At 42.0% G+C, this 26,670-nt stretch overlaps 1 protein-coding gene across 2 annotated transcripts; it reads left to right on the top strand.

Annotated features, from left to right (window-relative positions):
- Positions 1-284: 284 nt before the first annotated feature.
- On the top strand, positions 285-26,670 carry ano5b (anoctamin 5b). 2 transcript variants are annotated; one of them, XM_030413559.1, is made up of 21 exons: positions 285-609; positions 7,145-7,189; positions 13,790-13,851; positions 15,791-15,898; positions 17,100-17,168; positions 17,370-17,654; positions 17,854-17,973; positions 18,584-18,699; positions 18,826-18,960; positions 19,438-19,543; positions 19,728-19,788; positions 20,178-20,329; positions 20,451-20,525; positions 20,639-20,864; positions 21,013-21,191; positions 21,323-21,420; positions 22,295-22,425; positions 22,630-22,835; positions 22,945-23,123; positions 24,239-24,344; positions 24,455-26,670. In XM_030413559.1, the coding sequence occupies exons 1-21, from the start codon at positions 534-536 to the stop codon at positions 24,677-24,679; spliced, it is 2,760 nt and encodes a 919-aa protein (XP_030269419.1). In that variant the 5' UTR covers positions 285-533; the 3' UTR covers positions 24,680-26,670. The 2 variants fall into 2 exon arrangements, with proteins under 2 accessions (XP_030269419.1, XP_030269420.1); XM_030413560.1 differs by lacking the exon at positions 7,145-7,189.

Genomic DNA, 26,670 nt, shown 5'->3' with positions numbered 1-26,670 from the left:
AAAATGGCCACAAGCTGTCGCCATCGTATTGCAGAGTGTCAGCTCCTCGTGTTGCCTTATTAAAGCTCATACAGGTAACTCTTCCTCTTCCTCCTCCTCCTCAGTATGAATTCGTCCTGATGCTACTTTACTCTCCACATTACTTACACACCTTTATTTTGATACCTGCTTAGCTTCACAGTCTCCCCTTCCTCTCCATCTCCCTCCATCATTAAAACACACATAATTATGCCGACGGAAAAAAAAAAAAAAAAAACACCCCGCCCCTCCCCTTTATGCCCGCCCGCCTGCTCGTCTCGGGCAGCGCCAGGCAGCTCAGTAGGGTTCAGCTCCACTGAAGGCTCCGCTTTATTACTGTAAACATGATCCATCTACCATCCAGAGATCTGAATCAAACCCAGTGATTTGGGCGTGCGATCGGCCGGATTACCTGCGCGGTGGAGTCCTCGTCGCTCTCCTCCTCCTCCACCAGCCCCTCAGCTGCTCCTTTGACCGAGGAGGTGAAGCCTTGAGAAATAACACTGGCCGCCGCTATGAGACGAATAACGGGCAAGGCGAAGGATGAAACTTTGATCGAGCTGCAGAGCGCGACAGATTCACAGACCGGAGGTAATTCAAATAAAGATCAGCTCATTGACCTTTAATCAGAGAGGGGGTTAGGAGGCGTGTGTCTTGTGACAGATTGTAATGTTTGTCATGAAGGCTGTGTAGTAGCCGGTGGGGAAGGAGCACAGAAGAAGACATGGCATCACTTTTACAATCCAGTTCAAAATGACTTTTAAAGGATGCGTCTCAAGGACACAAAGGTCATGAGATCCTTTTACATTTATATCATGCATATAGTATAATGTTGAAGTCAAGGTAACATTTACACTTTCTATAATTTGTTTACTTGTGCATGTTTTGCCCAAAGCTTAACCAGATAACTTTTCCTTTCTTAGAGTGCAGCTCTTCCTAAGCACCGAGTGTCCACACAATTACATCACACTCAATAAGCCTGTGTGGAGGATCTGGATTATAATTAAAGTCATCTCAGTCAAGAGGTCAGGGATGTCAGATCCCAGTGGAAGCTGTCAGGCGGGATGATAAAACCCAACATTAGATGCAGCCTCCCCAGCACATGTCTCTTTGTAGCTGATGTGTGTTCAATTTGTATGCGAGGGATCCCATGACAGGCCAGGAGGCAAACAGATCATCACCAGGCGTGCAGGAGGAGTGTTTTGTGTTTGTGGGCGTATCAAGTGTTTTTGCTGTGCGTGGCACGAACGCTCCTTCAAAAGTTGTGACTGCAGAGGGTCGCTGAGGTCACACCGGCAGGTATATGTGTCCAAACTGGGGCAGATTTGTAGGGATCTGTGTTCATTAAAGTCACAGCATCAGACTTCACAACTGTAAAATGTAGGTAGATGACCTAGTAAAATATCCAACCCAAGAAGCTTATTTTCGTTTACATGTTTCTTCAGGGGTAATGATCAGAAAGTGAGGTGTGTGAGTAAGCAAATCCATTCTCCTCCTCTCTGGAATCTGTCAGGCGGTAGCAGATCTAATGGGATTACCTCCTATGAGATGAGCAGTCAGGCTTCACTGTGTCTTTGCTGTTCTGCAAACGACTTTCAGCGCTGTGGTTTCAAACAACAGTCGTGAGCGGTCTGGACAGGGAACCCAGTCACAGATGTGCTTTCAGACATCGGGGTGATGTGATTTAATTGCTTTGACATCTATTGTGGTTTTCATGTACGTAAAATCTCCGGAGACAGCAGAACATGAGCGGAGACTAATAGTCCCCACCTCCATTAGGCTCCATATGTCATACTAGTGGAGGGCTGTCGGCGTTAAGTCCTGCGTTATCTCTATCTGTTGTGGCTTTCTTATGCAACAAAGCTGCCAGACAGAGGAGAAATGCAGAGAATCACTGCTTTAGTTCAGTCTGCGTTAGGTAACAGTTTTTTTTCATTGCAGGATCGGGGACGTAAGTGGTTGTTTTCTCCCTAATACTTGAAATGTCATACAGCTATTTACAGCTAAAAGGAAAGTGTGGGCACACGGAAAGGCCACCTCTTGTGGTGAAACATTGCTCTGCCATAATGTGAGGCTCGCTTAAAGGCCTTAATTAACAATGCATGAATCTTAAAAACTTGTTTTTCCAACAAAGAAGATTAGTGTGACGCACAGTGATAAGTGAACGGCTCTGAAGTGAAGCTAACACGGTCTCTGGATGTCCTGACACTTGTATCCCCACTCACATAATCCATACCTCAACTTATCTCAGGGGGTAAAAGTCCTCATTTCAACCTGTTTTATCCTCTCATTAACTGTTATGGTCAGGAGACACAATGCTTTGCAACAGAAACCTGCAGGTCCGGAATCCATAACATTAAAAAAGCAAACATGCAGGATCCTCTAAGATACAGGAAGTGCGTAATCTTTTGACCCCTGCTCGTCCCCTGCACTGGAAAAGTCTGGTTCTCGAGTGATAAGAGCCGTGCCACACTGACATGAAGACGACTCAGAGAATGAGAGACTAAAGTTTGCAAGATAAAGTTGCTCACGGGTTCTGTTTTGGACGATCAAATATAGAATAAGTCAGAATACACATTTTAATAATCAATATATTCTAATATATTAAGTGCATCATACTACTTTAGGAGCAGTGTATATATTAAGATTTAGTTACAGCGCTGTTATGAATGTGATTTGAAGATAATGAACCTACTAGCTAAAGAAAATGTTGTAAATATTGTCGTCCGTCATGTGTTTATTATGAGCTCTGCATGTCTTGATCACTGAATGAAAAGTCACTGAACTTACTTAACCTCTTGCAAACTGACTCGGACATCCCTGGAGAGCTACATGTAGTGTATGAGATGAAAGTTCTAAATCCTAAAACCAGTGGTACATATTTTCATCTTACCTGAAGTGCATCTGCATTTGTCCCTCTTGATTGTTTGTATGTGAGTTGCCAGGTTTTGGAGATTATCGGCTGAAGAGATTTTTGCACTCTCCCAATAAAGAATGGAACTGGATGGCAGGTGACTTCTGGTGCTTGAAAAAGGTAATCACAGACCTGAACAGTTTCATGTAGGGACTACTTTCTCTCCATATCACTACAAAGAAAGAGGCACACTACTCATGGATGAAAGGCTAGCTAACCTAGCTAGCTAACATTGCAGCTCAGCTGAGGCAGAAGCCATCGATGTTTACATCTGGCACTGTCACGACCATCAGCCTCTCATCCATGAGCAGATGCGCCATTCCTACTGCAATGTGGTGTAGGTGAAAAGAAAATAGTTTCCTATATCCTGCTTGCAAAAGGTCTGTAGATCATCTTGAGTAACCGGGTCAAGATTTCTGGTGCTATCTCGTGCAACCACATGGCTCATATCTCCCAAACCTGGCAACTCGCACCAAAATAATCTCGATGGACGGAGAAACTACACAGCTCAGAGGAAAAATATGTGTTTTGGATTTTTGGATGAATTAATGAAAACAGTCAAACTTCAAGCGGAGCAGGAATCGTTTTTTTTCTATCCTGTTAGAAATGCAATTGAGTGTAGAAGGTATTTCAATATTTGAACACTTTGAAAATGTGTCAGCTTTACAATTATCGACATCTGCAGTTTCGTATGTCAAAACCCTACATGTCTACCTAACAGCTTGATGAAATCACTCAGTAGCACCCATAGCGCTGCATCCCTGACTGAACATTAAGGGAGATGAAAAAAGATTGCAGGTCATTTATCGAACTGCGGTGTGTTATTTGAACATAATAACAGCACAATCACACCTCAGTTTGTAATAACAGCGCTCTTTATTACTTTAATCAGTGGGCTGTTAAAAACGGCATGTTGGTCTAGAGTGAGTGATGGCTTAATAGACTGGTCTTAGTTCTCCGGGGGCTTTGTTCAGGCTCTTATCGGTGCAGACCTCCAGCCACATGTGAAAGAGGGAAGAGAGAAAGAATAGGAAGTGGTCTGTCCTCACCTTGTGTGTTTGGAGTGTGCATGACCTCATTGATGAACCACTGGATGAACACCAGATGCACTGTGACATGATATACAATTCGGTGGATGGTTGTCTGAACTTAAAACACCTAAATCCCTTTATTATAATTGGACTCAAAGCTTTTTCAGCCGCAGGATTCCAGTTGTCAGGGACAGCCATGCAACAATTCTTATCGAGTGACTCGGCGTTCAAGTGCTCGCTATCGCAATTACTCATCTTTTTAGGGATTTGCTTCCATTTAAGGTGATCTCACTCTATCTGCAAACCAGCCAATGAGGTCATCTTCCAGCCTTAGGTGAAACAAAGCCAAGGAGTTGCCATGGAGACCCGGCCCTGTAATTGTATTACCCCCTTTGATGGAGGCATGATACTAAATAAGACATGGTAGGAAACTAGAAGACCACTACAGTACAGTTGTTTGTGTCTTCCCTCTGCCTCGGCCTGTTTGCCTGGCCTGGAGTGCATGAAACACTTAGACGAGGGAAACAAACACTTGCATAGACCATTGAATTATGTTTTATTTATGTGAGCTGTTTATGGAACAGGAGGGTCAAAAGGTGCTATATTTGTCATACAGTATCTCTCCGTAAGAGTTGCCTCTGTAACCCCACTGTCATGTCGCATGCGTCATATCAAAACCAATCAACCAGGTCAGAAGTTCCGTATCATCCAAGACAAGCAAGAAAGCGACTTTCTGCGTCCTAATCTGTGTTAACCACGTACTCTTTTCGACAAACATGCCTTTTACAGCGGACTATCGGAAAGATATTTACGTAGGATTAAGCATCATTCCCTTTACCCTGCTCATGACCTGTTGCTCAAAATGTTGTGGCATTTGTTGACCGCTCAGGCCATCCGGGGATTGTCAGGACACGTCCCTCTCGGGACAACGGCATCCTGGTGATAAGAGTGTGATACTGGTCAGGACATTACACGCCTGATGCAAACACACACCCAAAAGAACACACTAGTCACTAGAAAGACCACAGGAATGCTTTATATTAAGGCTTTGTAGTATCTCTTAGTTAGTAGGTAACTGGGCCCGTTTAAGTCCGTATAAGAGGCTTATTGATATTAATAAGACACATACGCCTTAATAACAGCATCACAAACATGTTTTAATACATTTATAAGATACTTATCAACAGTTTGTGGACTGACAAGTAATGTTAAAACAACCTTATACGTTGCTTATAATTGTTTGTAACAGCATTACAAACACATTTAATGAGTTTAACCTAGAATTAACTTATGAACACTAACTCATCATTGAATCTCTACTAAACTTTTCTGTTGTTTTATTAAGATGAATAAATACATAATTTTACATTAATTAGCGGTTGATAATGCTTTATGCAGCTACCAGAAGAGAAATGTGCATTGTTAAGGTTATTAAATTATTTATCGTGCACTTATTAAATGTTATGATAATGATTTCAAGACATGTGGCAAGGTTTCTAGGGTTCTTATAATTATACAAATATAAGATACTCATAAGGCTTTTATTAACATTCTTTAGCAGCCTATACACTGTATTTATAAACAGCATAACAGTAAAAGTAATTAAAAAACTTGTCAAGACTTATTTAACATTTAAGGACCTTAATATAAGGCACCACTCATATTGTTTTGTATTATTAGGCACTTATTATTCACTTTTTGACAATTTTTCCAACTACAAGGTAGGGCTGGGCAATATGTTGATATTATATTGTTATTGTGATATGAGACTATATATCATTTTACATTATAAGTATCATTATATCGTGATAGGGCACAAGTGTTGTATTTTCTTGCTTGTAAAGGCTGCGTAACAGTAAAGTCACTGTTCTATTTGTTGTAATACTTGCCTTTACTGTTCAGTCATTATATCCACACCACTGATGGTGATTTTTAATTTTGACACGTTTGTTAAGTGCTTTTGAGGAACATGTGAAATATTGTATATCGCGATATAGCCTAAGAATACTGCAATGTTATTTTAAGGCCATATCACCCAGTCTTACTTCAAGGTCCATTTAGTAGCTGTTCTGTACATTTGGTGATTTACAATTCCATGACATCAGAGCCAACTCCATTTGCTGATGAATGAATCATGTGAAATGATTGAGAGCACAAGAACGGCTACTTGACAGACCGTGAGGTGAGATTGTTTTGCCAACTGCTGTTTCCAAAATAATTATCTTTTAAACTCATAACCTTCAACAACTGTATGTTTAATGCCTAATGCATTTAATAACAAAGCTGATATTTGACTGTAGTAGTTGCCTCATTTTTCCTTTTGTAGATAGTTAGCTGACTTGACAGGAAGTGTGGGGTAGAGCGATAGAGAGGATGTCTTGTCAAAAAAGAGCTTTGCCCTGTTCGATCTCAGGATGTTGTGGTTTCAGTGCAGATCACGGTGCACCCCGACGCCTGCTAGACGATCAGGAGTCATTTCACTTATGTGTTTTGCTGTGAACTGTAATTATTTCAGTTGCACCTCCTGATGAACTCTTATGACAAAGACAGGCACTCTCCTTACAGTGGATGACTTTTAGTGCCACCAGAGTGCTAACCTTTATCACATCAATATTTTAAACACATCTGCTCCCGCCTGGAGGGACGTGTCAGCGCAACCTGTGAGACGTTTTGTATCACTTCCCTTGAGAAAAAAAGGTTTTAAGTTGTCGTAATGCAGAGCTGTGGTGAGTCAGTCAGGTGACTATCTGAGGAGGTAGTGTGAAATCAGCGTGCGTGTTTGATAGGGGTGAGCAGGGCGGTGTAGCTGAGTGCCAGCCTCGTGGAGGAGCTACACAAGAGCTGCTATTGGTGCTTTTTTTCATTTTTTTTTTCAGACAGTGCATACCCACACAGCCTGCTTTGAGTCATAGTGAAAAACAATTTGGTTTGTTATTGAATCAAACTTACACTGCCCAGAGCGTCATTTTTCAGGGTTATTGCCGCTGTTTGTTTAGATGCTCTGCTGCAGTTGGCAGCACCGGTCGGATCAACATGAGTGATAAACACTGTTTTCTCTGCGTTGGTTCGTCTATTTTGTGTCGTGACACTTCTTTCACTGTCAACATGCATATTCACCTCTCCTGACCTACTGTATAAGACTAACCTGTGTCTGTCTGTCTGTCTGTCTGTCCTTTTAAAGATGGTCCCGCGGTGTTGACCGCATTCAGGATCAACCTGCACTCAGGTACGGGCAGATCAGAGGCTTTATGTGACGCCTGTCTGTCCGTCCGTCATCCTCGGCTATTTCCCTCTGTATCTGCCTGCTCTCTCTTCGTGCTCAGCCCTCCTCGACAATGGAGCATATCTCTGTTTCCGTTAATTCCACACCGCTTTTTTCCGGTTAGCCTGCTAATCAGGCCCAGATGTCTGTTTGTCTGTCTGCTCTGTCAGCTTTCATCTCATCTGCACAGCCTGGCTCCTGGTAGTTAAGTGTGCTGTGTCCTGTTTTCATGGCTGGAGTGTCAAATCTGCCCTGGTGCATGCAGTTGTATACTGTAGAGTGGCATGTGAATGTGATGATGTGTCCGCTTTGACAGTGTGTACCATGAGGAGATGTACTGTGCATTTCAGTACATCGACTTTGCTATACTGGTGATACCGTGTTTGCTCTCTCTTGTATATCTCTGCAATATACCATTGTGAGCAATGTTGCAAATCAATGATTTAAAGCAGGACAGCTTTATGTCAAACGATTTAAGGACCTCAAATTGAATTATTTTATTTTCTTGGTTTGTTGTCTGATTATTTTATCAACCATCAGTTACTCAGTTTTCTTCACACCACAACTGGTGGACAATGGTGGACGAAGTATTGATATATTTTTGCTTAAGTTTAAAAAGAAAAACAAAATAGAAATAAATAAATACTCCATTATAAGTCGAAGTCCAGCAATCAAATTTTAACTTAAGAGGAAGTACAAACATATTAGCAGAACAATCCTCATGAAGCGACACACTGGCCTCTGACACAGCACTACATCAGCCAACAATATTGTTTATACATTATGGATAGTAAACACAATATCAATATTAATATTGATATTGTTATTATTACTGATGCATTAAGGCAGGGCTACTGAAACTTTTTCCCTTGGAGGGAGTGGTTGTATGGAAGCCCTGAGAGGCCACATTTCTGAAAGACAAAAACCTTTTGGTGATCCAGGTCCGACCTCAACTGTTTTCTCTCCTGTATTTTTGACTTGAGAACAGTGTTGGGGGTAACTAGTTACAGCACTCTATTTCTTTTAGCGTTACCGGAGTAATACAACGTGTTACTAATAATATTTCAGTAATGTTATGTCACAAATGGCGTTACAACCTGCCTTACCGACCGAAGTGAAGAGTTAATCTTTTTTATTTTTTTTTATTAATCCAACCACACCGCACATGTTAATAATAGACATGCCTATCAGTTCTTTGTAAAGTGTGTGACTGAAATGAGCCTGAGGATGAAGCCTAATCCCCCGAGCGCACTTTAATTTGCACTCTTGAATCACATGCATGCATTCCTTGTTCAGTGGACTATGATAAATAGAGATTTTTGTCTTGTCATGTCATTATAGGCTACATTATAGAAGGTATAGGTCTATTGTGTTTCATATGACTAAGCCTACAATTGAAAATATTTATTCGTATCTCATAATATAGCAGACTTTGATCCTTTGTCCGTCTGCTCATCCTGTGTCCAAGGCCATTTGTTTATTTAAAAAGATCTAGGCTATTAAGTTGTTCCATATAGGTTATTTGGACATTTTGTTGAATGTAGTAAGTAATGTATATCTCCACGTAGACAGTAATATTGTAACGTAATGTAACGAAAGCAACTTGCCCAATCCTGCATGAGAACAGGTTTTGCTAGGATCATCTCTCTAAATTCCTTTTTTTTTTTTACTTCCCAGGGCTCCATATAACAAGTATAATAGTATAATTTGTCTGTCAAACAAGTGAAGTTGAGTAAAAGTGCGATACTCCCCTCTGAAATGTAATGGATTGGATGGAAGTATACCGTATGATAAAAGCTGAAGAACTGAAGTAAAGCATCTCAAAATAGAGTACTTGAGTAAATGGAAACAAGTTTATGTTTATGTTTAGATTACTTCTTGATACTATAAGATAAGCATTATGTATTGTGCTTGTGTGATGACGAGTGGGTGAGCAGGTAAGATATCCCCTCACATCCTCTTGTCAAGACAGGAACTACACCCTGGATGTCGGTTCAGATCAAGAGATGCAGCTTCACTTTCATAACATTTGTTTTGATGACTCACTTTGGGATGCACTGAAGAGGGCTGCGCTCCTGCAGGTTACACATGCTGGCTCGTAAAACAAACTGTAAAGCACTAATTTTGTCTCATCTGAGGGCGATGATTGTCCGAGCGGTGGAGAAAATTGAGGTGGATCTTTCTCTCCAGAGGCGATCACCATCAGGTTACGTAAACTTGCGTTGTGGCCTGATTTGGCTGGGGAATAGTGGGTTTGTTTGCGTGGAGGGAGAATGCACGGCCTCTGCTGTTTTTCTCTCTGTGCACAATCAGCACATTGGAATGAGTGGCCTCCTATTCAGCTGTATACCGTAGGCCTGCGCTGTAGATTACCCCCACCGATATATTTAATCAGGCAGAGTGAGGGAGGATTTTTGGACCCTAAATCTGATCACCCCCGACTGTCAACGTCAATCCACTGGTTGGTGGAGGCGAATGAAGCAATTGTAGACCAGTCGGACATATATCCCACGATGGGAATATCGCTGGGGATCCTCCAGCAGGTTCCCAATTTTAAGAGAAGATTTGAAAAGAAGTGTGGTAAGACAGAAGAAATGCTTTCCCACTGCTCATACAGAAGGTGTACTCCTGCCGACAGGTTGATTTTAAAGTGAAGTTTGTGTCTTTGCTGGTTTACAGAAGATGATTCTTATTTTATGAAGGAGTGATGAGTATTATTACTTTATAATTATCTGTTGTTTCCAAGCCCATCCTTACCTGCTTGGGCATTCCCGTTGTTGTGAAAGTTCCCAAAAGCCAGTGCTTTAAACCGACTGAGCAAATACACATGACCTGCTATCTTCTAGCACTGCCTGTTTATTGGCACTGTCTGTGTACCTTTCAGTTCAGTTTGGCTCAGGGAATTTGAAGATAACCTTCCAGCCTATAATCCAGATTGTCATCCTCAAAAGAGGATCATTCAGTTATCGTACACACCAAACCTGTTAGAAATGAAACTTAGTAAAACATTTTTTTTTTTTTTTTTTGATAGGTCAAGTTATTTTCTCTTTGACTAGAGGGGGCACACATTTTAAACAAAAGCTTGCAGTACAACCTTTGCTGTGGAGTTTAAAAGACATGGGAGTTATTTAAAAAGCAGTCAGGTTGTTATGAAGATGAGAAACAAATGAGTTGCATCATGGAAAATGTTGGGTCCAGCAAACTTTTCAAGGGAACAAAATTCTGCTTCAGTTCTGGCCGGTCTGTTTTGAATCTGTCTCTTGTGAGTCTCCCAGCTTCACAGAAATCACTGAAGCGCTCATTTAAGCGAACTTTCACTACTGTGGTTGGACGTGAATGTGTTTTGCATTCCTCTCTGGATAAAATTAGAGGTATTTAGAAAATTAGACCAGCTGATTGTGTTCCTGGCTAAGGCTCAAAGTCTCTCTGCACAAGGAAACTCCTGTTTAAGAGCGTCTTTATTCGACACATTTGTGCTGGTAAGTTGTCTGTTACATTAACAAGATGAAATGGGTTAGAATCCCTTTAAAAAGATGTCAAACACCCCTATATTGCATCGTAAGACATCAGATCATAAGCAGAATCTGAGCTTTGACATCATCTTTTGCGTTCTGCTGGCCAGAGTTCGCTCTGATGTTGTGGTTAAAAGTGTCACTTTGAGCCCACCAGAGGATCCTGGCAGATTTCTTTACCACAATGACATTCTGCTGGTGGACACGTCCTCACGAGAATACACTGTAAATAGACGGCAGTCTAGTGTAACTGGGTTGCTCGGGGGGGAAAGTGTGTTAGAAAAACAAGTGCACGAGCTTTATTGCTAAATGAGCTGTAATTTAGTTCATTAAGCCCTCAAAGCAACTGTTGCCAAGGTAATGTTGGCGTGAATGAATATGCAGTAGTCATTTTTAGTGAATTAACTTTTATGCCAGCCAGTATCTTGAGTCCTAGCGGCTCCTCTGCGAGTATGACCCCTCCACGTATTTGTCTCTCTGTGGAAGCAGTTACTACACACTGCTGGCCCTTTGCTTGTGTTTGTTCAGGCCAGGCGGCGATAACTGGCTGCTCACAGTTGGAATGAGACCAAAAACAGTGAGACTAAAAGGAAAGAGAGAAAAAAAAAAGAAAGCTGCTGAGAATAATGAAAAATTCAGCTGCACAGGGAGAGATGTTTCCCACGAGCCCAGTGGAAAAATCAGTGTGTCATCTAACCTCTGTACTCAGGGATTCCTGTCCTCTAACTGATATGGCTTATTTTCATTCCTTGGTAGTGAGTCTCCAGGCCTATTATTGAGCCTCCACATGGAGACGCCACAGTCCCCCCGCTGCCATTGGCTCTCACTGCTGCCTGTCAGATCATTGTGTCTAATCAGAGGCGGCTGACTTGAAGCTGAAGGAGGCTGGAGATCTTTGTGTCCTTTGTGCATCGACTGTGGTAGGACTACTGGTACAACCACGAGCCCAGGCCCCTCCCCCTCCCTTATGCCTTCATCCAGCCTCCCCCACAGGAAGTGCCGCTTTCCCACCATTGAGGAATTAAAAGGGGAGCAGGCGGTGAGAGGAGCAGTGCTACATGAGCACATTCCCTCTGCCAGAGTCTGCCACGCAGGGAGAGGGAGGCTCTGCTGGAATGCTGTGTGTCATTGTATGAGCAGTGGAGAGGAGTGTGTGTGTGTGTGTGTGTGTGTGTGTGTGTGTGTGTGTGTGTGTGTGTGTGTGTGTGCGTGTGTGTGTGATTTGACCGCTGCCGTTGTGCCTCTCATCTCTCTCTCTCTCTCAGTTCCTATAAACTCTGACCAATGTGGCAAGAGTCTGCATCTCCTGATGTTGCCAAGAGACTGCATGATTTTTATAGGGCCTTTATTAGATTGAGCTTGTCTGAGATGCATGCACGGCCATAATTGTATTCGCTGGCTGAATACTCTTAAAGGGATACAGTAGCTCTTAGTGAAACATGTTATTATCCTGCATGGATATAGACAGAGCCCAACTTAGCACAGCTAAATTACTGGATGTAGGAGAGACGTGTAGAGATGAAAACCTGCTCCATCTGTCAGAGGGTTTAATAATGTACTGTCTACCTGTCAAGCCAGCATGAACATATTTCGACAGTATTTAATTTATCTTTCATAATGATTTGGAACTATTATTTCCCCTCATTGGTTGTGGGTGCACGAAAAGCCAAAGGAGAAACAGATGATTGAGATGTTTACCTTCTTGTATAAAATCTGCAACTTTGTAAATGTGCACATGTCTACATGACATTTAGTTTGAGCAGCTGTTGGTCTTTGGGTCTCTGGTGTTTATTTATGCTTGTGTTCAGATCAAAGTCTGTGCAAGATGTGGACATAGTCTCCATGACCTCACCCATAGGTTTTTTTTTTAAAGATTTTTTTCAGCATAGCCACCTTTATTAAGCAGTAGACAGATTGGAAACATGGGAGAGAGAGGGGGATGTGACATGCAGCAAAGGACCTCCGGCTGGAATCGAACCGGGGTCGGCTGCGTATATGGCATGCGCTCTAACCACTCGACCACCTGCGCGCCATCCATAGGTTTCAGGGAGCCATTGTGACGCTCATTGGGCGTCGCTCCGGCCAAATTAGTTGTGTTGCAGCACAACAAGTGGGAAAACAAGTTGTAGTCAGACAGCCATTGTTAGCAATACTAGTTGATAACAATGCATTGCACAATATTTTGCACATACAAACATGTCCCTATAGACCATACAAAGAGCTTTCTCAGCTGTTGATGCATCAAACAGCCAGCTTAGATTTTGAGGTCAGGCCTGGTCCAACTTCCTGATTCCAAAATCCAACTCCGGGGGTGCTTCAGTTGAAATGCAGACTGAGAACTCGGAAATGACGAATTCCCAGTTCAAATGCAACACACCTTAACTCCAAACTAGTCCAAAATAGGCAAAAGAGGTGGAGCATGGGTGGAGTTTACGTGGGACGCACAAAACCTGGTTGCTATAAACGTCTAGTTGTCACCGCCCACACCCTTCATTATGCATGAGTTTAAGCCTTTATATATTTTAAATTAGTAAATCCCAAAGGTTGTCATTTGTTCAGAAGCAACTGATCCTGACTGAGCTAATACCTGGACTACAATAACATGACGCATCAACACAACTTACAGGCAAATACAAAGAGAAGGCTTCCATTATTTGAGACACATCTATGAAAAGTGTCAGGGAGGAAATATGTAACATGTTATGAACACAGACACACTAAATCAGACTCACTAAACATTAAAACTGACAACTTTCAGTTGTTTGACAGTTTTTAACTAAATCAAGTAACATTATATTTTGCTGCTGTTCGTACATATTGTATAATGACTTACATTTCAACAATTATTGCTCAATTACACACTGAAGATACTCAGTATATGAGTGATTATATGAAACCCTTCTACACACATTTCAACTTTGAATCCCTGCATATTCTACCTACTCTTGTACATGCGACTGTTGCATTTTTGTATGTTTATTGAACAGCATAAGGCAATATATTATATTATATTATACTATATTATATTATATTTTTTCATTTCTTTTTGCAGATGAAAACAATGGAAATGGCGTTCCATTATCGGAAAGAACGTCGCTGCCTGGACATGCGGAAGTAAGTTCAGATGTGTCTTTGAGTGTTTGGCTGCTCACAAATTGTTCAGGATGGGAAGCTCGATCAATCTTGTATCGGTATGGTACGGTATGTATATATGAATCTACAGCAAGCGGCCAGTTAGCTTAGCTTAGCATAAAGACTGGAAGCAGGAGGAACCAACTCGCCTGGGCTTGGTCTGTAGGTGAAACATCAGCCAACTAGCACCTCTGAAGCTCACCAGTTAACATTAGCACAAGGTTTCGCTTTAACGAAAGTCAGCTGCCAGACAGTTCACCACTGGATGACCTGAAACTTTAGAGATAAAAGAGGTCCAAGTCCTGATTAATTTCCCTCACAGTCACAAGATTATTGTGTTGTCTGTGTTTATGTTTGTTTAAATTCGCAGGCTTAGATGACTTGACCTTTTGTTGAATCACCACCCTCGTCGCTTAGTCACAAGACCTCTGAGTCTCAGAAAGCTACTGTCATTTCTCTAACAGCGAGACAGAAATAAACTGTCGCTGCTCAAACGGGATCCTTGTTGTCAGTCTGCTGGTTTTTTCAGTGGCACAGCGAGGCCAGCAAGCAGATGGTGCATCCGCCTTAATTCGTAACACTGATTATATTATGTTTCTGAGATGTATGACTCCAGGACTCAGTGCGTAAACAGAGCACTTCTTTATCAGTGCTAATCTGTCAGTCACTTTTTTAATGTACTCATTAGGTCTCGACAATAACATGGTAATGAGCAGAGTCGCCACACCCCTGTTAAAGGAAGGTCTGTTACTGGATGTGAGGGTCTGATAAACAAGCTGGGTGGGGATCAGTAGACTACAGGCTACTCCATGCACTGGTTAACCCTGTGTAGTATACGGTGTATTACTATAGCATTCACGAAAAAAAGCCTTGTTAAACATATAGCAGACAGATATCACCACTGCAAATTGGCGGCTTCAGGCTGCAAACACTGACATCATAATATGACTTGAAAATTGAAAGTGTACCTTTTAAAATGTCATATTAAAGCAAAAGCATGTTTATATGAATAAGTAAAGTGCAGATTTTTAAGGATACGTTAATATAGTTTGGCATCGTGCATCAGTGCATCTCTATATTTTAAAGTTCAGATTCATAAGATTATACTTTGTCTACAAAGGCATATCATATTTTCAGAAAACAGAAGAAATGGGCTATTTAATTGAGTAAAGTAGGTCCTGTCAGTTTAAAGACTGAAAAACTGCAAAGGTGAACTGACGGATTACACTTCAACCCTAAATGTAGCCATAATGAAATATGCATTGAGGTACCGATCCACATAATTGCAGGAGCACAACAAATAAAGACACACACTGTATGTTTTAGACACTGATAACACTCAAACACATGTTGTAGATCACTGTATCTTATATTCATCAATGTTACTAGTCTAAAGATGACGAAGGCAGAAGTATTCACATTGATGGGAGTAAATACAAACATCGAGGAAGTTTGAGAGTTAAGAAAATGACAGGAATGCAGAAGTTAATATAGAACATGTAACGCATGTTCCTCCTCCGCCGTCAACCATTTTTGTATAATGACAGACTGTGATTGTACAGTGTCCAAAATGTCCTTTTTTATGTGGTTTTTCTAGTCAGAACGGCCTCCCTCTTAACTTCACCAAACTTCTTCAGGGGAAACAGCATGCTCTCATTTCCATATTATCCCGTGCACTGGCAAGTGAATGGCCAATCAATAGCATACAGTAACTCAAATTACATGTTTTATTCTGGGACACAATGTGCCTTTCTCTATATAGTACAGTATACCTATCAGTGTATTTCTCTTCGGGATTCTGCCAGCTTCATTTCTTGCTCTGTCAGTGTTTTATGTATGGCATGTCATCCTGGATGCTTTCACTTCCCACTCTGTGAGAAAGCTAAAAAGTGTTATTTTGTCTTTGTTGTTTGTCCTTCAGACGGACAAGCTACAACCAAACAGAGACACCGTGTTCTTCAGGGACGGAGTTCGAAGAATAGACTTTGTGTTGTCTTATGTAGATGACAAAGATGGAGAAAAGAAGCAGGTAGGTGGAGCACAGAAGCTGCCAGTAGTCAAATACTCAGCATTTTTACAGTGCTGTCAATGACTAATTGTGAGACTGTTGTCATTATTTCACAATTTATGACCAGAACAGGAATACATGGTACTACAAAGAGGAAGTGGGACTCTGAATACATATTTTCCACAGATATGTGAAATCAGTGAAATGAACAGATTTTTAAGGTGTCGTATGACGCTCATTTTTCAGGTTGATGCCGTAATTTGGTGAGTCTGTTGGGAGATGTTTTCATGGGTTAATGTAAAAAAAAAAAAAAAAAAAAAAGCACCTTTTTCTCATGCAGTCTTCCGTGCATCACATCAATTCACCCTCTGTCTGAACACTCCCTGCCTGATTGGTCATCCCTCTCGGGCCTGTGTGAAGGTGTTGACTGTATAGTTGTGACATCACAACCTTATAGAAGTCCTGAACGTACATTTTCTGAATACAGGCTGTATTTATTGAGTATTTGATCCTTTCACTGTATTTAGACGAGCTTTGTAATAAAAAAATAATTAAAAAGCAGCACATTTTGAATGATAATGCCGTTGTCTAACTGCTGGATGCGTAAATTAACATTTGAATAAATACAAGAGTCAGACTCTGTATTGCACACACAGTGAAGTTCCACAGTACAACCACAGCACCGAAGATCACACTGTGCTCATAGGTTGAAGCATTTACTTCTTTGTGATCTAGTTTCTTTGTTACTATGGACCAAATCTGTAGGGTAGCGTAAAGATCTGACATACAACTTCTCAAAAATCACTTTATAAAACAGCTTAAGACATTTTTAGAGGCCCAGTTTGTAAGAAGAGAGGTAATCTCATTCCCAACTCGTCAAATGCTGGCGGTCTTTGGGGGAATGAGAATCAACAATCAACTATCTTAACCTCAGTCAATCATTTTGCAGTCCATAACAGTAGTTTATACGAGCCGATTTGTGTGAAAAGCCACGCCCACTTCCCATTCTTCCTGTCTGACGAATTTGTAAGAGTATGAGAGGTAACCCAACGAAGAATGAGAGAAAATTAACTGACACATATCTTTAAAGACAAGCTTGTACTATGTTAAATGTTTCTAACGTGGATGTGTGAAGGAGAAAACATGTTAAGACTTTGTGTGTGTGTGTGTGTGTGTGTGTGTGTCTGGCTCTTATGCTTGTGGCTTGTGTGTTTATCCACAGGAAAGAAGGAGGGAGTTTGAGGCCAACCTTGAGAAAGCAGGACTGGAGCTGGAGACAGACGACAAATCAGTAAGGAATTCAACCACAGAGCACTTGCACCACCTAGTGGATAGTCTGCCGAGGCACAGAGTGGTCCTCAGAAAACTGTCTTAAAGGGATGGCTCGGTCACAAACACATTACAGTACTGAAATTGTGTGAAACATCTTCCCCGAAAAGTGACCATGAATTGTACGATTTCTTTCCCTCTTCACCGTCTGTAATTGTTTCAGGACTCCAAAGACCAAAAGACGTATTTCTTGAAGATTCACGCTCCGTGGGACGTGCTGGCCACCTATGCAGACATCTTAAAGATCAAAGTTCCCTTCAAGGAGAGTGATATCCCCCACGGTCAGGACGTCCCTCTCGAGTGGCTCTCACGTCCTTTCCGCCTGCCAGAGCACATCATGCACCCAGCGGCGGACTACTTCACCTACCCTTTTGACAAGACCAAGACCAACTTCTTCCTCATCAATAACAAGGATACTTTCTTCCCGCCTTCCACAAGAAACAGAATTGTGAGTATCACCTCCTCTTAAATCAGGTCTCTCATATTTCATTGCAGGTATCTCCTGCCTCTGATGTTCTAGTTGGTAAGAGTCCATCTGCCTCTCACAAGTCTTCTGGACAGAATGACCTTGTGTCATGTTTCACTCGGCAATTAAAAAAAAAAAGCTCAGGCCTCATCTTTTAATAAATCCCCTCCTCTGTTGCCAGGTGTTCTACATCCTGGCTCGCTGTCCGTACTACAAAGAGGGTCGGATAGACAAAGACAAGACGGGAATCAAGCGACTTCTCAGCAACGGGACGTATACATCGGCTTTCCCACTTCACGATGTAAGGCACACGGACGAAAGAGCACTAATATGCAGACATGTTAGAGTACATTTACTCATGTTGAATTCAGCTTTTTCTTTAGCTTTTTTTTTACTTTTTACTTTTACACTTAATTACAGAGGGAGAAAAGTGTGTTCAGCTACTGCTTTTTATCATGCGATCTCATGCAAGATTTATGATATGTTGCTTTGAGTATAACTAACCCAATTCCATTTTAAGTAGTTGGCCACACAGAACGCTGAAGTGCTGCCGGTCCGTGATAATCAAACACACTGATAGGAGCAGCTCTGTAGGGCGAGGACATTTTACTGTCAGTGTTAGTTTTACTGCTACTGTTAGAGAGACCATTACATAGAGAAAGATATTTATAGTTGTAAACTGGACTGCAAAAGTTATATGGACTTTCATTTCAAGCACATTTGTGTCATTTGTATGTGCATGTCCCACTTCGGGAACTTATTTAAAAGAGGAAAGGAAAATCTGATATTGTAAAATACTATTTTAAGAAAGATTCATCATTCACCCTCTTGCTGAGAACCCTTTGTTTATTTTTTCAAAGAGTCTTCACTCATAGGCTGCATACGCTGTATTTTTTTTCTCCTCCTTTCAGTGTCGTTACTGGAAAAGGGCCAGAAATGCAGAATGCGAGAGTGAGCGCTACAACTTGTACAGGCACTGGGCCAGATTTCTCTGTTTCTACAAAGAGCAACCTCTCAACCTCATCAGGTAAACAAGCAGCACCCGAAGGCTGTCATCTTTTGTTTTTCCACAGAGGATGTCACATTTTTCTTTTTCTGTCTGGCGGAAACTCTGCTCTGAGCTAAAGGTGCGGTTTTGATTGTGTGCTTGCAGGAAGTACTATGGGGAAAAGATCGGGATCTACTTCGCCTGGCTCGGCTTCTACACAGAGATGCTGTTCTTCGCAGCTGTCATGGGCGTCATATGTTTCACCTATGGAGTGCTCAGCTATGACGACAACATATCCAGGTCAGTACCACCAGAGGGCACCAAGGAGTTGTTTTACCATATGGCCCAAAGTATAAGAGGCTAGATTACTACAGCCATATGTGGTTGTTGACCATTTCATTTCAAAGAGAGAGAGAGGAAGGACGTAATTACACAAGGAGGCTAATCAGAGACGGGTGAAACTAATCAGGACAATCACAAAGGAGGGAAAACAAAACAAAGGGGATGAAGTAACATGAACCATGAGCATGAACCTCACGAAGTATAACAGGAAATAACAACTACACCGGAAAACCCAATCCATGACGGTCTTTGCCTTGAAACTTGATAGATTTTGTTTTGATATTACAATAAAATGATCGCCGTCTATCGCTGGACGGTACATGCATAAACCTGCTTTTAAATGACCTACTTTCATAAAACACTGCTTTGTATTCACATGAAGGGTTCGAATTAAACTGGCACACTTTTCAAATTCTCTTTTTTTTCTTCCTCTAGCAAAGAAATATGTGACGCCAGTATTGGAGGCAGCATCTTGATGTGTCCACTCTGTGATAAGAAGTGCCCTTTCTGGAGGCTCAACTCTACCTGCCTGTCATCCTGGGTAAGACACACTTCTGAAACTAAGCACACAGTAATTACGTGGTTGACTTTCACTACCTGTTAGTGTGTGAAACAAGTAACACACTCGAATATCTGCGGTAAATCGTGTCCTGCTGAGTCAGCAGCATGTCGACCCAGTGTGTCTCCTGCTCCTCTGAGGAACTTTTCCATATTCTCTCTTCCAGCAATCCCATCTGTTTGATAACGAGGGGACGGTATTCTTTGCCATATTTATGGGGATTTGGGGTGAGTATCAAGTCGATGCAGCTCTTCCTGTGTTTAACCTTTGCAGGAGATCCAAGTGACCCCCCCCCCCCCCATGGGAGACAGATTTTTCACAGTTAAAGCCTTTTCACACCGAAGCTCCAAGCTTCATCCATCCATACTGGTTCAGCCCAGAGTGACTTGCCAGCACAATTATGTTGTTATTTATTAAGCAGTGGGACGGCTGCTGAGCACACTGAAGTCCAACAGAGTAATGGAACAACTGAAACACGCTACTCACCTTAAACTGAACACAGACACTCTGTTTTTAGTCAGTTTAGGCAAAGTTCTCATAATACGTCTGTTTAGTAGAGGTGACTCCCATGCTGAGGAATTTACAACATTTCCTTTCCTCAAACCCTGTTTGGCAGTAACTCTGTTTTTGGAGTTCTGGAAACGGCGTCAGGCCCGGCTGGAGTACGAGTGGGACTTGGTGGACTTTGAAGAGGAGCAGCAGCAGCTTCAAATCCGGCCTGAGTTTGAGATCCGATGCACTAACAGGAGACTCAACAAGATCACTAAGGTGCTTCAAACGGTTAATTCAAACAATATGACACAAATATGACTAAAACTATGTACTCTGTGTTGCACAGATATCGACTTGGATCCGGTTGAAAAAACAATAAATGATACTGATCTTTTAGGAAATGGAGCCGTACCTCCCTGTCACCAGCAAGTGTGCTCGCTTCTGCCTCTCAGCGGCCACCGTTTTATTCTGGGTAACTGAATGTTCCTGTGTGCATGTGTTATATTGCTATATACAGTAATACATGGTGAGTAATGTTCCTCGCCATCAGCAGCTTTACGTGTGTGTGTGTGTGCTCGTCCACAGATTTCCCTGATAGTGGCTTGTATCATCGGGGTCATAGCGTACAGGCTGGCCGTGTATGCTGCCTTCGCGAGCATCATCAAAGACCCCATGAGGAAGATCCAGGTGGTGGGCAGGTTCATCACTCCACAGCTGGCGACCTCTGTCACTGCCTCCTGCATCAACTTTGTCATCATCATGATCCTCAACTTCTTCTACGAGAGGGTGGCCGTGTGGATCACCGATATGGGTAAAAAGATTTAATCCAACGTCCAACGAATCAGAGTCTTTGTTCAGACGCCAGGCAGGAAACAGACACTTTTATCATTTTTACATTCATCCACTATCTGGTGTTGACTGTAACCAGAGGACATGTTCAAACCTTTTGCTTCCTGCAGAAATCCCAAAGACCCACCTCGAGTATGAAAACAGGCTGACTATGAAGATGTTCCTTTTCCAGTTTGTCAACTACTACTCCTCCTGCTTCTACGTGGCCTTCTTCAAAGGCAAATTTGTGGGATATCCCGGTCACTACACATACATGTTCGGCAAACAGAGCAAACTGAGGAACGAGGAGGTGAGCTTTCTTGTAAAACAAAAAAAAGGGCAGGCTAACGACTTTCCTCTAACAATTTTTCATCTGCTGCCAAAAGGAAGTGCATCAAATAAAAGCGTACTCTATAAAATCAAAACCTGCTTCGGTCCTAGTGCGACCCTGGAGGCTGTCTGATTGAGCTGACCACGCAGCTGGTGATTGTGATGGCTGGAAAACAACTGTGGGGGAACATTCAGGAAGCTCTTCTGCCGTGAGTCCATCAAGTCTGTGCTCTTCACCCAATACTTCACCTTTTGATCTATTATTAACTTTATCTGCCACAACAACAGAAGGTTTTTATTGAACGATGGCATTTTGGAGATTTCTAGTGCCTTTATTTTATTCATGCTTTTCAAAAAATATGTTGTGTGTACAAGTTAGCATCTACCGAGTGCTTGTAGAGTCTCCCTAAACAAATGTATGCCAACGTCAAGGCATTTACAACAAAACGGAGATAGGTCAGTAAATGAAGTTTTATTTTCACCGCAGAAAGAATGGAGTTCTTGCTGCCCTACTTAAGAAAACCAAGAATATTCTTTGACAAAGAAAGGATACGCAGATCTAGATCATGTCTGACTTCCCTCACAGTTAAATACAAGGTCACGAGGGAGATTTACATGTTACATAAATGTAAATGTATTGCCAAGAAAAAGACATTTTTAATGGGTTGAATCATGAGCAACCAACGCACAGATGGCAACGACTTCACAGAAGGCGGTACTCGTCGCAGGCATCAAATGACCGTACATCAGGCTTGTATATGACAAGTTAGATCCTTTCACTGTGTGTACTGGCTAAATGTCTTTTCAACAAGCAGTGACACAAAAGTTATTTAGAGATGTTTTGTAGAAGAGTTTTAGAGGATATAGAATCACAAATGCTGCTCGATAGTTCTAATTCTTTATCTTCTAAATAACTTTTTTTTTTGCCTTGTGTGCACAACATGTAGATCTTGCTCCCACTAAATGACTTATGCATAACTGTATTTTGCTTTTTTTGGTGGCTGACTCAGCTAATCATCTCTCTCCGGCATTTTGGAAGTCCCAAACTTGACGTCAGTGTCTTCTTCGTGGGCTTCTCGACAGGTTGATGCGTAACTGGTGGAGTAGCAGAAAGGGAAGACACAATCCTGAGAACCATTACAGCCGCTGGGAGCAGGACCACGTCCTGCAGAACTTCGGCCAGCTGGGATTGTTCTACGAGTACCTGGAGATGGGTGAGTTACTAAACTGTTTACCCTACATTGTGCATCTGGGCAGGAGAGAAGGATAACTGGCTGAACGATATGTGAATATGAGACTTACAAATCGCAGGTGATAACATTTGTCTTCTTCTCTAGTCCAATTTTATCACTGACATTTTCTTGTTAGTTTGTTTCTTGAACATTTTCATTTTCTTCTCACATGCTCTGCCGTTTCAGTCGTCCAGTTTGGTTTCATCACTTTGTTCGTGGCCTCTTTCCCCTTGGCTCCCCTCCTGGCTCTGTGCAACAACATCTTGGAGATCAGGGTGGACGCCTGGAAGTTCACCACACAGTTCAGGCGACCAGTGGCATCCAAGGCCCGAAACATCGGAGCGTGGCAGGAAATCCTCAACGCGGTGGCCATTTTGTCGGTTGTTACGAATGTGAGTGTAGTCGTGTATGTTCATCAGTGTTTATTTATCGAATATCGTCTGTGCTTATTTCTTTATTTTTTGTATATGTTGAATGCATTTCTCCTGACTTTCATCACAGGCGTTCATAATGGCGTTCACCTCTGACATGATCCCCCGCATGGTCTACCTGTATGCCTACGGTAATGGCATGAGGGGCTACGTTAACAACAGCCTCTCAATATACAACATCTCACGGATACCCGAGAGCAACATGCCCGAGGACCACGACTACTGGTTTGATAACTCGACTACCTGCAGGTACTAGTGCTTAAAGGGACAGGTCACCCCAAAATCAAATAATAGATAGTTTTCCTCTTACCTGCAGTGAGAGGGAGTTACTGCGGGTTTTGAAGATATCGGCCAAAGAAGTCTCTGCCAACCGTATCGCCGCGCAGAAGGAAGCATGCATCTTCTCGTGGACGAGAGGCTTGTGCTTGTGACGGCGTAGAATTTAAACATCAGTGGCGTCTTCTTTGGCTGTGAACTTAATTAGCTTTGTTAGGTAGCCCCTCGTCACTGAGCAGATGTAGGCTTCCTTCTGCCCGGTAATACCGAAAGAAAGTAGTTCCTACGTGAAACTGCACACAACAAGGTCTGACATTGCTGAGCGCCGAAACAATCTACAGTGGATGGATGAAAAGGCCCAGAAGGAAGAGATAAAAACATCTATTTTTCATATTCTTAACGAACAGCAGGCTGTGACTATGTGTGATGTGCAGGAGTCACTCGGTCGCATTTGTCGCTAGGCTGCAGTTCACCTCAGCTCTGTGAGGCGATCCAGCATATTTCAGCTCACTGCTTTGGTTTTATAGCCCGCAATGCTGCTGTTTCGATTCAGCAGTCTCGTAGCATTGTTTTGGCCTGCAGCAGGCAGTTGTTCTCAACCTTCTGTACATCAGGATGAACACACAGACAATGTTAGTTGGCGAACATAAGGGAGCTGGTAAAGATCCAGATGAGACTAGAAAATAGAGCAAAAAGAAGAGTGGATATTGGACTAAAACCAGAGAGTCAACCTAATTACATGATGATGAGGGAATTTTACAGATCGGATAGTAATAGTAATAATACACATCAGCCATGTCAATGTTGTATGGTTGTATTATATCAATGTTTAAAGAGGGTTAAAACTTAATTTCTGCAGATATTAGTAGTCATTTATGGCAGTATGTTCGTCATCACTGGCCAGGAAAGTGTAACTTATATCTGAAGGAACACCTTTAATGGTAGAACTTTTATCACCTCCAAAGTTTGAGCTTCTGTTCTGTTCTGTGTTATTTCCTGATGTGTTCTGGTACCAGCGCACATTGTTTAATGCTTACGTTAATGAAACACTGCTGATGGTACCTGTTGTTACCTGTTGTTCTGTACAGATACCGTGACTACCGTTACCCTCCAGGCCACGAGAAGGAGTACTTTCACACCATGCAGTTCTGGCACATCCTGGCAGCCAAAATGGCCTTCATAATAATCATGGAGGTAAGAGCCCGCAGTTATGTCCCTTCTCGTTACTCAGAGAACAAACGCACAGTATTAATGAAGGAAGCTGATTATATCGTCACCATAATTTTAACATTCTTCCTCTGCAGCACGTGGTCTTCGTGGTGAAGTTCTTCGTGGCGTGGTTGATCCCGGACATCCCGTCAGACGTGAAGGCGCGGATTAAGCGGGAACGCTACCTGATACAAGGGGAACTGCATAACTACGAGGTGGAGCGGCTCAAACTCCAGCTGAGCGCCAGCTTCATCACGGAGCCGCCGTCAGAAATGTCCTTGACTACGGACAAACACGAGGTGTTGTCAGAGTGCCTGTAGCTCACTGCGTCACACCTCCGACTAACCAAGCCAGGGATGGATGCTGAGAACATCTACGTACAAGGGCTTCTGTCTTCAGGAGAAAAAAAAAAAAACGCTGTTATCTTTTCTGGCTGCATGGACTCCTATATTAGGATCTGTGTCGAAAGCATGAGAAAAACAAGTCACTTTGCTTAAAGTCAGCTTCACGAGTGAAGGAAAAAATCCTGTGCCATAAAAATATGTGTACGTATATATCAGAAGGTGCTGCGATGGAAATAGCAGCGGAAAGATTGTACCTGCAGCTTGTTACCATTCCACGTGTGATGCCTTCAAACTCTCCATTCATTATGACTGAAAATGAGTCATCCCTGTATGTGCTGATAGAGTTAAAGATAGTAGTGTTGAACATGTGACATTAGGTGTGATTACCCTTAAAAGAGTTGGTCATTATTATATCATCCATTTAGTTTTCTGCATGTGATTCTTCAGCTGTGATGTTTGACTGCTAACTGTGGTTAGAAAACTCATATCAGTTCAGCTGCAGATGTCGTTCGTCTTGTTGGCTTTTTTTTCTGTCATTTAACTATGAATGTAGAAAACACTTGCGGATTTTAATTATATCTAAATATGAAACACATCTATGTGTACTTACTCCTTTTTTAGAATCATTTTCAAAAGGGTAGCTGCATAGTGTTTAGTTCCACTGATCTATAGCGGGGCTATAAGATTGGCAGTTTAGAGGAAGCTCTTACAAACTGTGCATTTTGAGAACCAAGTACCTCCATCATTCTGCAGCGGGATCAGAGAGTGTTGGTGGTGTTATTCTATGCGGCTGCAGGCTCAAGTCTCATCCTCCAAAATGATTCTCCAACTTGCTGCGGGACCAATTATACGTTTTTTGATTTTTTTTTTTTTTATCAAAAGGAAAAGACAGCTCTTCTGTTTTGATATAATCAGCTTGTGTGCGCGAGTTCAGGCCGATCATGCATCACACACGGATAACAGGCGGCCTGTACGTCTGTTTCCAGATTCCACATCACTGCTGTCTCCGTATACTCCAGGCGTAAACAATCGCAAGCTTCATTTCAGAGAAAGCAGGACTGCCTGTACCCTGGTCGGGGATACGTGTGAGAGAGGGTTTGAGTGAGAAGAATAACTCTAGCTGGTGACTAAGTTTTGCTGTAGATAGAGAAATATTGTTTTTTTTTTTCTATTCAGAAGGGTTGTAGTGCAATTAATTTATTGATCTGCTTCTGCTCTCTCTCGTGAAGCATTTGTGTTCAGAGCTACTTTATAGTCATCTTTTTTTTATTATCAGTTTACTCGCAAAACCTGACTTCTCTTTTTGTACCGAGCAACACTTAATAAGTGACCATCAAGCAGTGTTAGTTTGGTCATTGTTACAATATATATTGTGCTATAAATAACTACTTTCTAAGGGACCAGACAAGTAAAAAAAAAAAAAACTCTGCTACTCATTCTGTTGGACACAATGGTTGCATTGTATTCCTTCACAGTACAAAATTCATCCATCAGATATCTTTTTGTATCCTCCAAAGCCTAATATGCATTTACTCTTACCAGTGTTAATACTGAAAACTCTTTGTTGTTAATGTAAATGGTGCAGTTGTGATTCCAGTCAAAAACTAAGCCTGGCTTACTTCAATCTCAGGATTAAACATCTCCTCATGTTTGTCGAGCAGTCCGCAGACGTAAGATGTGTGCAGTCGACCCCAACGAGTGCACCATGTATCTCCAACGAACTAATGCCTTACACGTCTGTTTTTACTTTTTGTATGATTTTCTAACAACAAAGTTTCCGAACTGAATTCCGAGTCTGTTTCGTATCATTCGTTGCTGCTGCTAGTCGTTGCGAAGTAGTTGCTCTGTCTGCTTTGACCTGCATGAGTTCTTCTGTAAAAATAGTTTTTGTCTGTTTAGTTCTAAGTTCACTGTAGCCTATTGTACAGAAACGCTGTTAATATTCACAAATAAATGAAGGAACAACA

The sequence above is a fragment of the Sparus aurata genome, chromosome 4 (assembly GCF_900880675.1).
Source record: "Sparus aurata chromosome 4, fSpaAur1.1, whole genome shotgun sequence".
Lineage (NCBI taxonomy): Eukaryota > Metazoa > Chordata > Actinopteri > Spariformes > Sparidae > Sparus > Sparus aurata.
This window is presented reverse-complemented; position numbering and strand designations above follow the sequence as displayed.

What these genes read in the sequence shown, in the direction of transcription:
- ano5b (XM_030413559.1), top strand. Translation starts at nt 534, where the DNA reads ATGAGACGAATAACGGGCAAGGCGAAGGATGAAACTTTGATCGAGCTG. An exon ending in ATTCAGGAAGCTCTTCTGCC is followed by an intron (nt 21,421 to 22,294) that starts GTGAGTCCATCA and finishes GCTTCTCGACAG; the next exon opens with GTTGATGCGTAACTGGTGGA. An exon ending in CCTTCATAATAATCATGGAG is followed by an intron (nt 24,345 to 24,454) that starts GTAAGAGCCCGC and finishes CTTCCTCTGCAG; the next exon opens with CACGTGGTCTTCGTGGTGAA.